Source organism: Vombatus ursinus, unplaced genomic scaffold, assembly GCF_900497805.2.
Source record: "Vombatus ursinus unplaced genomic scaffold, bare-nosed wombat genome assembly UNPS02014832.1, whole genome shotgun sequence".
Taxonomy (NCBI): Eukaryota; Metazoa; Chordata; class Mammalia; order Diprotodontia; family Vombatidae; genus Vombatus; species Vombatus ursinus.
Window position 1 is genome coordinate 76,665,558 of NW_020954610.1, and position 12,897 is coordinate 76,678,454.

General features: G+C 36.7%; 1 protein-coding gene across 2 annotated transcripts in view; it reads right to left on the bottom strand.

The window, feature by feature from the left end:
• The window catches only part of LOC114025750 (testis-expressed protein 10-like), a 65,231-nt gene that overhangs the window by 16,389 nt on the left and 35,945 nt on the right, over positions 1 to 12,897 (bottom strand). For both annotated transcript variants that reach the window (XM_027839240.1, XM_027839239.1), the window contains exons 10-11: positions 7,800 to 7,888; positions 6,163 to 6,296 (exon numbers count right to left, since the gene is read on the bottom strand). In XM_027839240.1, the coding sequence (XP_027695041.1) occupies positions 6,163 to 6,296; positions 7,800 to 7,888 (223 nt within the window). The remainder of the gene's footprint in view (positions 1 to 6,162; positions 6,297 to 7,799; positions 7,889 to 12,897) is intronic.

Consider the following 12,897-nt stretch of genomic DNA (forward strand, 5'->3'; position numbering starts at 1 on the left):
AAAATAAAAATTCAAACAAACTTTGGTTTCAACTCATACCCATTTATAATGTGAATTCCTTGAGGGCAAAGAGCGTGTTTTATTTTGTTCTTTTCATTTTCTTTATATGTCTAAAGCTTAGTACATTTCCTGGTACACTGCAATCTTTTTAATAAATGCTTGTTGATAATAATAATCACATTGGCAAAGATGATAAAAAAGGAAAATGACAAATGTTGGAAAGGCTGAAAAGAAAACAGAACAGAGGTAGACTGCTGGTGGAACACCAACAAAAGCAATCTGGAACCATGTTCAAAAAGTCTTTAAACAGCAATACCACTACTAGGACTATACCCTAAAGATATAAAAGAAAAATGAAAAGAACCCAGATGCTATTAAGAAAAGTATTCAAAGCAGCATTTTGTGGCCATTTCCAAGTCACAGGTACCCTTCTGATCTCCAGCTATATTTCCAACTACGTTCTGTGTCATTTACCCTGATTAGAATGAAAGTTCCTGCTCTGTCTCCTTTAATATAGCACTATAAGACATGAAGAAAGGGATGGTTTCTGAATATGAATTGATACAGATAAAGTAAGCAGAACTTACAAAATAATTTAAACAGTTACAACAAAACTATAAAGAAAAAACAACTTTGAGGAAAAGGAGTCAATGAGTATAGATGACCCTAAGAGTCATCTATATGTCTATGAGAAACTCCTATTTCAGGACTGAATTAGTCTGAGATTTTTATTCTGATTTCTGAGATGTAAGATAATAGCTTGAATTAATGGAAGAGTAAATTGAAGGGATTTTAAGTATGGCAAAGTCCTTGATAAGTCTGTGAACAGCATTAAAAGAGCCAGTGAATAAGCAGAGAGGGATTGATTGGGGGGGGGGGGGGGGGGACACCACCAAGCAGCAGGCTAGCTGATAGAAACAATGTCCCAGAGGAGCCAGAACAGAATGGGATAAAGGTCAAGGAGAGGGATTGTCATTTGCCAGGAGAAGGGCCATAGTGGATGTGAGAATGGTGGATAAATTACAAGAATAGGAGTGAACTCTTACCTGTCTCTCACTACTAATGCCTAATCACTATGTCCTGTCAATTATTGAAGTGTCTTGAAAAATCTCTTGAAATTCTTCCTATCCATTCCTCATACCAGCACCTGCAGTTCAAGACTTTTATTCATTTCATCCTTAGAAGCAAACCAAATGCATAATGGAGGACTTCAATTATTTAAATATATATTCTAGAGCTCTCTTTCTCTCCGAAAGAGAGCAGTTAGTAATTCAACAAGAGGAAATTCCATTCTACATCTTATTCTTAACAAGGAAACACTGGTTGATGGGATGGAAATTATGGGAATATTGAGGGAAAGTGATTTTAAAAATCTGTAATACACAAGAGAATAAAAGCCAGACCAAAGTCTAGCATGTATCCTAGAGTAAATTTCAAAGGGTTCTGAAGAATGAAGAGAGTTTACTGAACTAAAATTGTACAGGAGAAGAAAGCCCAGGAAAGAAGAGAAGCTCAAAAATCAAACTCTCAAGACATAAAGACAATCAATTCTGAGTGAGAAAGAAAATTAGGAATTATCTAGAGACCAATTCGGTGACACTGGCCTCCTTGCTGGTCCTCAAACAAGATGCTCCACCTCCTGACCCACAGCATTTTCACTGGCTGTATTACATGAATTAAACGCTCTCCTTCTCATCTCCACTTCCTGACTTTCATGGTTTTTTTCAAGTCTTAAGTGAAATTCCAACTTCTACATGAAGTCTTTCCCAATCCCCCTTAATTTTAGTAGCTTTCTTCTACTGATTCTTTTTTTGTGTTTTGCTCTATGTATGAAAATGCTCTTTTTTTAGCATTTAAGTTCTGCCTTACACACGCAGAAAAAAAATTACACACATACACATGAAAAACATGAATCAAATAAAAAATTAGAGTCATTTTATCCCGTTATCTTGTTTGTGCACAGTAGTTTGTGTGTTGTCTCCCCATTAGATTGTGAACTCTTTGAGGGAAGGGATTTTTACTTTTTCTTGTATCTCAGTCTTTAATATTTGCTGACTAAATACTATGTTGCTTCTGTGGACATACAAATCCCCCTTACAGAAGATAAGCTTCTAAATGGCAGCATCTTTTTTGGTTTTGTCTTTCAATTCTCAGCACCTAGCACATCTTGCACACAGTAGACACTTAACATCTTTGGAACCAAAATAGATTTCAATTACACTCCAACCTGCAAGTTGAATGAATGAAGACACAAAACCTTCTGGTCAAATGGGCACGCCTGATGCTAACCATTCACAACATTCTATCTCTTTTCTCAGTGTCTCTACACAGGCTACCTGACTCTGCTTCATCTTCCCCATAATGGAAAAAAATTCTTTACCTGTGCCTAAAAATCTGCCTTCTTTTTATTGTTACTGCTTTACATTCTAAACGCTGACCACAGTCTAACTCAATACACAAAAAGCTTTTCTTGTGTTAGAAAAAATAAGAGTCTATGTGACCTGTCTTAGGCGGAAGAAAAAGAAATATAATGTTGGGTACAAACCTGCAAAACTGGAAGAACTCATTTAAGACACTCAAGATCCAGATTCTCCCCTTCTTGATTCTTATCTACATGACAGGAATTCTCTCGCTCAATCAGGGAGTCTATATGTTCTTATCTTATGCAAACAGCTGCATTACACCATCACATGTCTAAACCCTTTTCTCTTCAGCTAAGGGCTGAATGTGTCCTTGAAAAGACCCTTCCTTCACTCTCTCCAAGCCTGACATTAAAATCTGTTTGTTTCCCGTTCCTAACGTAACTCCTTTAGCTCTATAACTATCTGTATAAATATTCCATTATATTATTCGTTGACATTCAGGGATCCATTGTACCCCAGTTTCACAGTTTTAAGAAATAAATTTTACACAACTGACCTGTTAACCAGAATGTAGCCCCATCTGGGTCTTGTAGAATCCCTATCTTCAATCAAGGCTCACCTCAAGTACTACCTTCCCACAAGCCCTATTCTGACCTCTAGAGCACACTCGAATTACTTTGTATATATTTAATACTTGTTTTTCGGTGTATATGTTGTTTCTCCCCAAATGACCCAAAGAATGTAAAAATGTAAGTATGGTGTCTGAGGACAGAGACTGTTTTGCTTTTGTCTTTTTATACCAACTGTCTAAATAGTGTGCCTGACTCAAAGTAAATGCATGTTGAATGCTGAAAGAAAGATAAAGAGCCAGTAGGAAAAGACAGAGCTGTCCCTTGGTGATGCTAGTCCACCAAGGCCCAAATGAAGTACAAATCCAGGCACCAAAAGAAGTAGCAGATATGACAATGTCAGTTATCTTTGATGTGGAGAACTAGAAAAGAAATGAATAAAGGAAAATGCCATCCCTATTTTAAAAAACAAAACCAGAATGAAGCTTGTAAATATCCAGCCAGTGAACTGACTTTAATTCCTGAACAAAATTCTAGGATATATTACCAAAGGAATGATTAGTGACTATTTAGAAAAGGAAAAGGTAGGGGCAACTAGGTGGTGCAGCGGATAAAGCACTGGCCTTAGAATCAGGAGGACCTGAGTTCAAATTCAGCCTCAGACACCTAACACGCGCTTGCTGTGTAACTCTGGGCAAGTCATTTAACCCCAATTGCCTCACCAAAAAAAAAAAAAAAAAAAAAGCTAACCTTTTCCTCAAGAACAGGTCAAGTAAGAGTAAACTCATTTTTTGGGGGGCCGGGGGGGTGAACAAGATTACTAGATTGGCAAATCAGGGACACACTACACATAAGCTGGAGAAAAAGAAGTTCCTCATGTTATTCACGTAGAACAGATGGAGGGATGTAGACTATACAATACCATAATTAGGTAGATTCAGACTTGGCTACCTAGAATAGCCATGAATAAGTCAGTCTCAGGTTGGAAGGAGGTCTCTAAGAGAGTTAGCTAGCCCTTGGCTAGCCCTATGCCCATTTATACTGGAGGCTTACATAAATGCAGAGATGGCATGCTTATCAAATCTCTAGATGTCACAAAGTAGACAGTAGAATAAGGAACTAGGAACATGCTGACAAACAAGACTATTGGGCTAAATCTCATGTTAAATTTAATGTTAAAGTATAACATTTGGGTTAAAAACAACTTCACAATAAAACAGAGGAAGGTGTGACTAGAAAGCACTTCATGTGAAAAATACCTGAAGGTTTTCAGCAAACTGTAAGTTCAATGAGTCAACAGGCTAATACTGTAGCGAAAAAAGCTAATGTGATCTTAGGGTGAATGAAGAGAATCAGAGTATCCTGACGTAGGAAATGACAGTCCTAGTCATGCAATACTTCAAGAACTTTGTTCGATACTGAGCACAATATCTGAGGAAGGACACTGATAAACTGAAGACTACCATGATAGTGAAAATCCTTGAGTTCACATCGTATGAGGAGTGGTTAAAGAAACTGAGAATGTTTAGTCTGAAGATTTGGCAGGGGAGAGACAATTGTCTTCAAATATCTAAAGGACTGTCATATGAATTTAGGCCTGCTCTGCTTGGCTCCAAAGAAAACAATTAGAAATGACTGAGGGAAATCTGCAAAGGAATAAATTTAGAATTGATAAAAGGAAATTTTTTTGCCTCTAAAAATCAGAGCTATCCAAAAAAGGAATGGGCTACCTCAGGAGATAGTATTCTTCCTCACTGGAGATCTTCCACCAGAAGGCTTCCACTTGCCATGTATGCTATTGAGGGAATTTTTTTTTTCATCGAGGGGATTCTTGTTCATGAAAACGACTGGATCTCTAAGGTACCTTCCAACTACAATGGTCTTCAAACTCCCTCCAATCTCTTCCTTTCCCAATCTACTTAGTCAACTGCAACTAGATTAGTCCTCCTAAAACACTTTTTAATCATATCACATTCTCATTTCTCCCCTGCCCAAAAAACACTTTAATAGGCTTCAAGTAAAATATAAAACTTTTCAGCCTTGGAATTCAAGGCATTCCAAAAGCTGTCTCCTAGCTACTTTTACGGCCTTCTCTCTCACTAATAAAACTCTCAGAAAGTCAAACTGATCTCCTTATACGTTGCAGCCTTTTGTGGTATACGAATGTAATAGAATACTATTCTCGTGCTATAAGAAATGATGAGCAGACAGATTTCAGAAAAACCTGGAAAGACTTACGTGAACTGATGCTAAGTGAAGTGAGCAGAACCAGGAATACATTGTGCACAGTAACAGCAACATCATATGATGATCAACTATGAGAGACTTAGCTCTTCTCAGCAATACCACGATCCAAGACAATTCCAAAAGATTCATGATGGAAAATGCTATCCGCATCCAGAGAAAGAAGTATGGAGTCTGAATGCAGATCGAAGCATACTATTTTCACTTTTTTTTTTCTTTCTCGTGATTTTTTCCCTTTTGTTCTGATTCTTCTTTCACCACATGATTAATGTGGAAATAAGTTTAACATAATTGTACATGTATAACCTATATCAGATTCATTGCTGTCTTGGGGAAGGGGGAAGAGAGGGGAGGGGAGGGAGGGAGAAAAACTTGGAATTCAAAATCTTTAAAAATGAACGTTTAAAACTATCTTTACATGTAATTTGAAAAAATAAAATACTATTAAACGGGGGGGAAAAACAAGTTGAAACCTTTGAGCTTTTGTATACAATGCTTTCTGCAATAATTCTTTCACTTTATTTTTCTTGTTTTTTGGCAACACAGCTAATACAGAAATGTTTTGCATGATTTCACATGTATAACTGAGACCACATTTTTGCCTTCTCAATGGACAGGGCAGGATGGGAGGGAGGAAGAGAATTCAGAACTCAAAAAAAAATTTGTCGAATGCTTAAAAAAATAATAATAAATTGTTTTGAAAGCAAACAGAATTTTTGCAAATGTTATCATCTCTAAATTTTTTAACCCATCATCTGGACATTCACTTACCAAATAAAATTCATTTTATATGTTTCAGTAGTTGAACTGTTATTTCTTCATACTATATTTTTGACATGCTTATGTTATCTACAAAACTACACTGTGAACTCTTTTTGGGCAGGGACCATAACTTAAACTGTGCCTTATACACTAAACGTTCAAATTTCATTAAATTGTTAAGATAATTACCACTGGCTATCACTTGAAATTAATGTCAAAATTACCTCTGTCACATCCCAGTGGTGCAAAAACTGATCCAAATCAGTTAGGTAGAGAAGTACTGGTGAGAGCTGTGTTTGGCTGATATGAGGATTCCCTCGGATGCTTTGAAGCCATGACATTTCCTTTGCTGAAAACCCTAAAGAAAGTAAAATTAATGAAAACTAATATCATGCTATAATTGGATTTAGAACTGGAGGTCACCTTAGAAATCATCTCATACAGTCTTGTAATTTTACAGATGAGGAAACTGAGGCCCATAAATAGGAAAGTGAGAACCATAAGGTTGGTTAAATGATTTAAGGTGACAGACGTGGTAAGCTAAGTCCAGATGAAAACCCAGGCATTCTAATTCTAGATTCAGAGATTTTTCCATTACATATCACCAAGGACTATTTCAAGGCATTATCTTTACAGAAGATACAATCTTCTATACAGTATAGAGAAGGAAATAATGAAGACAAATTCCATATTAACTCTTAATTCTTAATAACAGAATTATTCCATTCTTTTATGTTCTAGCATTTTAGGACATTGAAAAGTGAAATACAACAGCAACAGGAGGTAAACAATGACTAAACATCATAGACTTTTGTGCATGGAAAACATGATGAACTCCATTAGCATTGTAAGGAGCTTACCACAGGGTTTTATTGTGGTTAACTAAGGTGAAAGCCACAATTTCCAGTAAAAGGTGGCAAAAGGAAACTAGAAGAGAAATGGTGATTGCTCTTCAAAGCAAGCAAGCAAGCGATATAACCCTAATTTAAAATATTACTAGTGTACACTCTAAGACACAGTGTAAATAATAAAGTTAAAATTCATAATTTGTAGATAACTTTACCATTTTTAATTTCCTAAATTCAAGTTATACTACATTCTGCTGCTACATGATTCCACATTACTAATCAAACTTCTAAGAGCCCTGAGAAAGAAGTTAAAAGCCAAATAAATGCTGCTAATCTCACTAACTAGGGTACTCTTCAAATAGGATTCTTTTCTAATAAATATTCATTTCATATAAAATCCTGGGGGGGAAAAAAAAACCATTTAAAACCCATTTTAGATGCTAAATATGTAACTCTGATCAATAATAATCCATCAGTGTTTCTCCTGAAGTAGATAGTTTCTTCTGTGTTTATTTTTTAAAATAGTGCTTATATACTACATACCTTCTAAATATGTTCTACTGCCTTGGTCTGTGAAGGCAAATAGAACTGAGTAGAATACTAAGGGATACTGAAAGCTTGATACATTTTAACATGGCCTTTTTAGTCATGTTTAAAATAAAAAATTAAAGTCAATAAGGGGGAAAAAAATCCAATTCAAACAGTACTTTTAAAGGATTTCCTTCAACTTTTCTAAAGTAAAACAAGCAGACCACTTCAGCCTGGTAAAAGTTTAAAGGGAATGATAAAGACAATGAATGGCATTATTAAGCCAACTGAAATGTAAGGGCCCTCTCATTCATTTATCACCTGAGAATTCCAAAGTATAACAACTTTAAATACTGAAATATGACATGCCAACACAGCACATCTTAAAAAGGAGATCCCACAGCAATATCCTCATTCTCCTTTTTCCTAACATAGCAACAAGGGAAGAAAGAGAAGGGAGGAGGTCTAGGATTGGTATGAATTACCTGTAAGGGTTGAAAATAAGAAACTGAAATAGTCCACATCATTCATTGTACTTGTTCGCAGAGAGCGTTTCCATCCAGAAAATGCAGATCTACAAAAATAATAATTCACATTTATAGAATACTTAACAATTTATAGAGCACTTTACAATTTATAAGATACTTCCCTTACAACTCTGTGGAGTAAATTAAAAGTATTATTATCCTTATTTTATGGATGAATAAATAGATTCAGAGAGGCTAATTAATTTGTTCACGGCATCCCAATCAAGTTGTCCCAAATTTAGGTCTTCCAATTCCCCAGTCCAGAACAAAAAAACACATGACATTTTCCTCTCTCCACTCTTACCCCTCCTACCTTCCTGTCCCCTCCACAAAAAAAATAAATAAATAAAAAAGGGTAATAAGAGGAAGTCAAACTCAATGACTCCAAAAGAAGCTGGGAAGCAGAGTAGATTAAAATTTATTAGTTGTCATTCAGTCAATTGTTTCAGTTGTGTACAAGTCTGTGTGATCCCATTTGGATTTTCTTCGCAAAGATAATGGAGTGGTTTGCCATTTCCTTCTCCAGCTCATTTTACAGATGAGGAAACTGAGGCAAACAAAGTTAAGTGAACTTGTCCAGGGTTACTAGTAAGTAAGTGTCTGAGGCCAGATCTGACCTCATGAAGATGAATGTTCCTGACTCCAGGAGGACTAGGCACTTTATGGAATCTAAGAACCTCAGATCTAGAAAGGATCTTAGAGATCATCCAGTTCAATCTCATCATTTTACAGATGATGAAAAGGGAGCCCAGAGCAATAAAGAAATTTGGTCAGTTATACAGCTAGTCTATGACTCAGTGTCCTTATCTGTAAGATGAGTCAGCTGCACTTTTAATGTATTTTATTATTTTTTCTGTATTATATATTTATGTGTGTATATGTACATATGCACATGTACATATATAATATATATATACACACACACACATACACATATACATTTAAGATATGCAAAAGGTCAAAGTATCAAAGAATAAAGGTTCTAACACTACTAGAAATGTTTTTGTTTTCTTCTATTTTGGTTTTTTGGCGAGGCAATTGGGGTTAAGTGACTTGGCCAGAGTCACAGAGCTAGTAAGTGTTCTGTGTCTGAGGTCGGATTTGAATTCAGGTCCTCCTGACTCCAGGGCTGGTGCTCTATCCATTGCGCCACCTAGCTGCCTCAAAAAAAGAAAAAGAAAAAAGAAAAAAAAAGAAAAAAACTCAGGTCTTTGACCTCAACTCTCCCTTGTGCTCCTGGAGTCCATTCCAAACTCCTCAGCCCTGCATACACAACACTCGGCTCCTACTGACCTTTTTTTTTTTCCTGGGGGTGGGGGGTGTGAGGCAATCGGGGTTAAGTGACTTGCCCAGGGTCACACAACTAGTAAGTGTCAAGTATCTGAGGCTGCATTTGAACTCAGGTCCTCCTGACTCCAGGGACGATGCTCTAACCACTACACCACCTAGTGCATGTATTAACGTAGTGATTACACACACTACAAGTTACAACATATAGCAGATGGGGAAAGAGGATGGAGAGGTGAATCCCAGTAGGAATAGGGGCCCAATGTTATTAGCTTCACTGAGGTTCCTTTAATAGCTTATTTTTTTAGAAGTAAAAAAAAAAAAAAGCTCTTCTACTCAACTGACATCAAGTTCTGGTCTTAAAACATCTCAAAGACACAATCAGTTTCCATTTCAAAGCATATAGGTTGGGTAGCTCTAAAAATATAACACAATGCAGAGAAAAAGGGACAAATCACTAGATCTTCTTAAGTTTATGGAAAGTTAAAACCTTACCTGTCTCTAAAAACATAAAGGAAATGTAATTCTATAGTAGGAAGCCACCTTTTGAGAATTCAGTCCAAACCCCTCATTTTACAGGGTTTGCAGATATAATAAATTAAGTCTTAGGGAGATTACATGACTCTGAAAGTGCTAGTTAATGGCAGATCTAATGCTTCCCATATTCTGTCTAGCATTTTTCCCATATCCTACAAAATAAAACTATCAAATGAACTGAATTATAAAGAATATTTTAAGTTATAATAAAAATGCTCTTTTTTAAAGAAAAAGTCATCTTTTAACCTGTGGAAGAGTATTTTTTTTTAAATAAAATTAATTCTTTTTTAACCTTAGTTAACTTTTTTTTGTACATTTCTTCAAACACATACTCAAACTAACTCTAATTTTTTTTTTGCTTCTGTCATATACACACAGAAAAAGGCTTAACTCTAGTTACCTTCCTTTTTTTTTTTCAGCTGTTCATAGTTCATGGTGACCTGAGGGTGAAGTAGCAAGCAGGCCAAAGTAAGAGGTGGACTACTGCTTAAGCAACTACTGCTTATCTTTCTTTTTCCCCCTGGGAACCAAAAAGCTTGATAGTTAAGTTTGAAGGATCATACTCCATATACTAAAAATGAAAACCACACAGAAAGTCATCAAAACCTTTCAAGCTACAGCAAGGCTACAGAAATTATTTAATTTTTATGCCCTATCATGGAAGATGAATTCAAATACAAATTAAATCTATTCCATTTACAAATTTCACATTTGTACGAAGTTTCCCAAGTCTCCCAAAGAATATAACACTCTTTTAAGGAATAATTATATAAATAAATATATATACACACACACATATAAATATTTTCACACACATATATAATACATACACACACATATACATGTATGTTTTTATTAATGTTATAGGTATAAAATATTTTTATTATCAAGATTCTTAACCAGAAATAGAATATAAATAAGCCACTAATAATCCCAAAGTAAAATGGTAATACAAAACAACAAATCTCAAACTTCTCTTTTTAATATGCTGGTAAAAATCTCTTCATAATAAGTCTATAAGAATAGGCCACAGAAGTTTGTTATTTTAACAAAATTTCACAAAAAACTGTATTAATATAAACTGCATATCAACTTTGAAGGACTAAGAGACTGAACAGTGAACACCCTCACCTATCACCTACTCTTGTCCTATCGAGTCCCAACCTTGGATGACTCTCAATATCCAAACCTTCACTCCTATTTGTGTGTTGCTTAACAAAGCTGAGAAAAATAATAGAAGTGAGCTGGCTGAGTCCACTACAAATTTATGTAATAAGCAAATTTCCTTTTCAACAAAAATTGCTGGGAAAACTAGTATGCCATATTCCAACAGTAAGTTGAAAATGGATATACAACCTTAATATTAAGGATCATACCATAAAAAAGTTAGAAGAGAGGCAGATCATATACCTTTCACAGCTATGGGTAGACATATTATTAACTCAGCAAAGGATAGAGGTAATCACAACAGACAAAGTAGACAATTTGACTGCATAAAACTGAAAAGCTGATGCACAAACAAAATATACTGAGAATAAGAAAAGCTGAATGAGAATAAAAATCTTTGTATCAAAATTCTTAGGGCAGAACCAAGATGCGGAGTAAAAGCAGTGATTTGCTTGAGCTCTCCCCCAAACCCTACAAATACCTATAAAAAATGGCTCTAAACAAATTCTAGAGCAGCAGAACCCACAAACAGACAGAGTGAAACAAATTTCCAGCCCAAGACAACCTGGATAGTTGATTGGAAAGGTCAGTTGTGCTGGGCTGGGTGAGGAGCGCAGTTCAGAGTGGGCCACACAAAGACGGGGACTCAGCGAACCTGCAGTAGGCCTCAGGGGACTGAATCAAGGGGAGCTGTGGTGGTTTCCAGACCTCTCAACCCACAAACACCAAAGATAACTTAAAAGATCAGTAGGAAAAGTCTTGTGACCACAGTGAGAGAGGAGTTCAGTTCAGCCCTAGTCCTGGCGCAGCCCCAGGGCTTGTGGTAGTGATGGAGAGAGAATCCTCCTCACACTTCCAAGGCAGAAAAGAGTGCTTGTGCTCATTCACAGACCAGAGCACAGGCCAGGAAAAGAGTAAACACCTCACCTTTGATCATACCACCTAGGAAGAATTGACAATTTACAGGTCTCTAGAAGTATCTCTGAAAACAGCTACACAAAACCCCCAAAGTTTGGGACAGTACATTCTCCACACTGGAAGCAGACTCCTACCTTAACAAAATTCTTAGATAAAATGATATCTAATACATAAGACAATTAAGAAATAGCTGTAACAATAAAAAGCCATTCTTTAAACAAACAAATAAATTTAACATTAAAAATCACATTTAACAAATAAAATGGTCAAAGGATATGAACAAAATGGTCTCAAAAGGACTGCAAACTATTGATGGGGTGCTTGTGATTACACTTGGACCCCAATTTCTCCCTAGTCTCAGAAATACTGTCTCTGACAATCACTCCCCAGCCCAAGGACACTGTGCCTAGCAATTTCTCATGCGTGGGCCCCAGCGAGACCTTTTCCTGGTGCAGCTACGCAAAGTTGGGTGAGACAGTGCTGGGCTGCTCAGGCCCCAGCATTCAGATCATGTCTCTGGAAGCCTCTCAATTCCTTAGTAAGTCTCTATCTTGTGAGAAAGGTTTCCCTTGTTGCAGAGCATTCTCTCATCAAGACAGAGACAGAAGGGTGCCTTGCCCAGCCCAAGGAGTTTTGTCTTTGCCTGATCTAAGAACTCTTCCTCCTGCCAGATTCCCAAGATCCATACCTCTGTCATCTCCCTCCCTGTCTGGTATACTCCCTGTACTTTCCCATCCATAGCTCCCAAAGACACCTGGACCTTTAGATTACCTAATCAGTATCCCTAGCATTCCTTTCCCATATACACCCTAGCTCCATCCTCAGTCTCTCACAGGTTCCTTAAGAATCCTTGCCTGCTGAAAAGCATAACAATAAATCTTTGCCACCTTGACTTAAAGATGCCTGAGTCTGTGAATTCATTTCAGACGACCCTGTCCTGTACCCCGGTGTTTGAGGGGTCTCAACCTCTCAGACTGCAACACTATTAACCACATCAGAGAATGTTCTACATCACTAATAAGAGAAACACAATTCAAAATACTCCAATGACAAAAGACAGTAATAGTCGAGGTTGGAGGAGCTGTGGGAACATAGGTACACTACTGCATTATTGGTGGAGTTGTGGAACAGTACAACAACTTTGGTA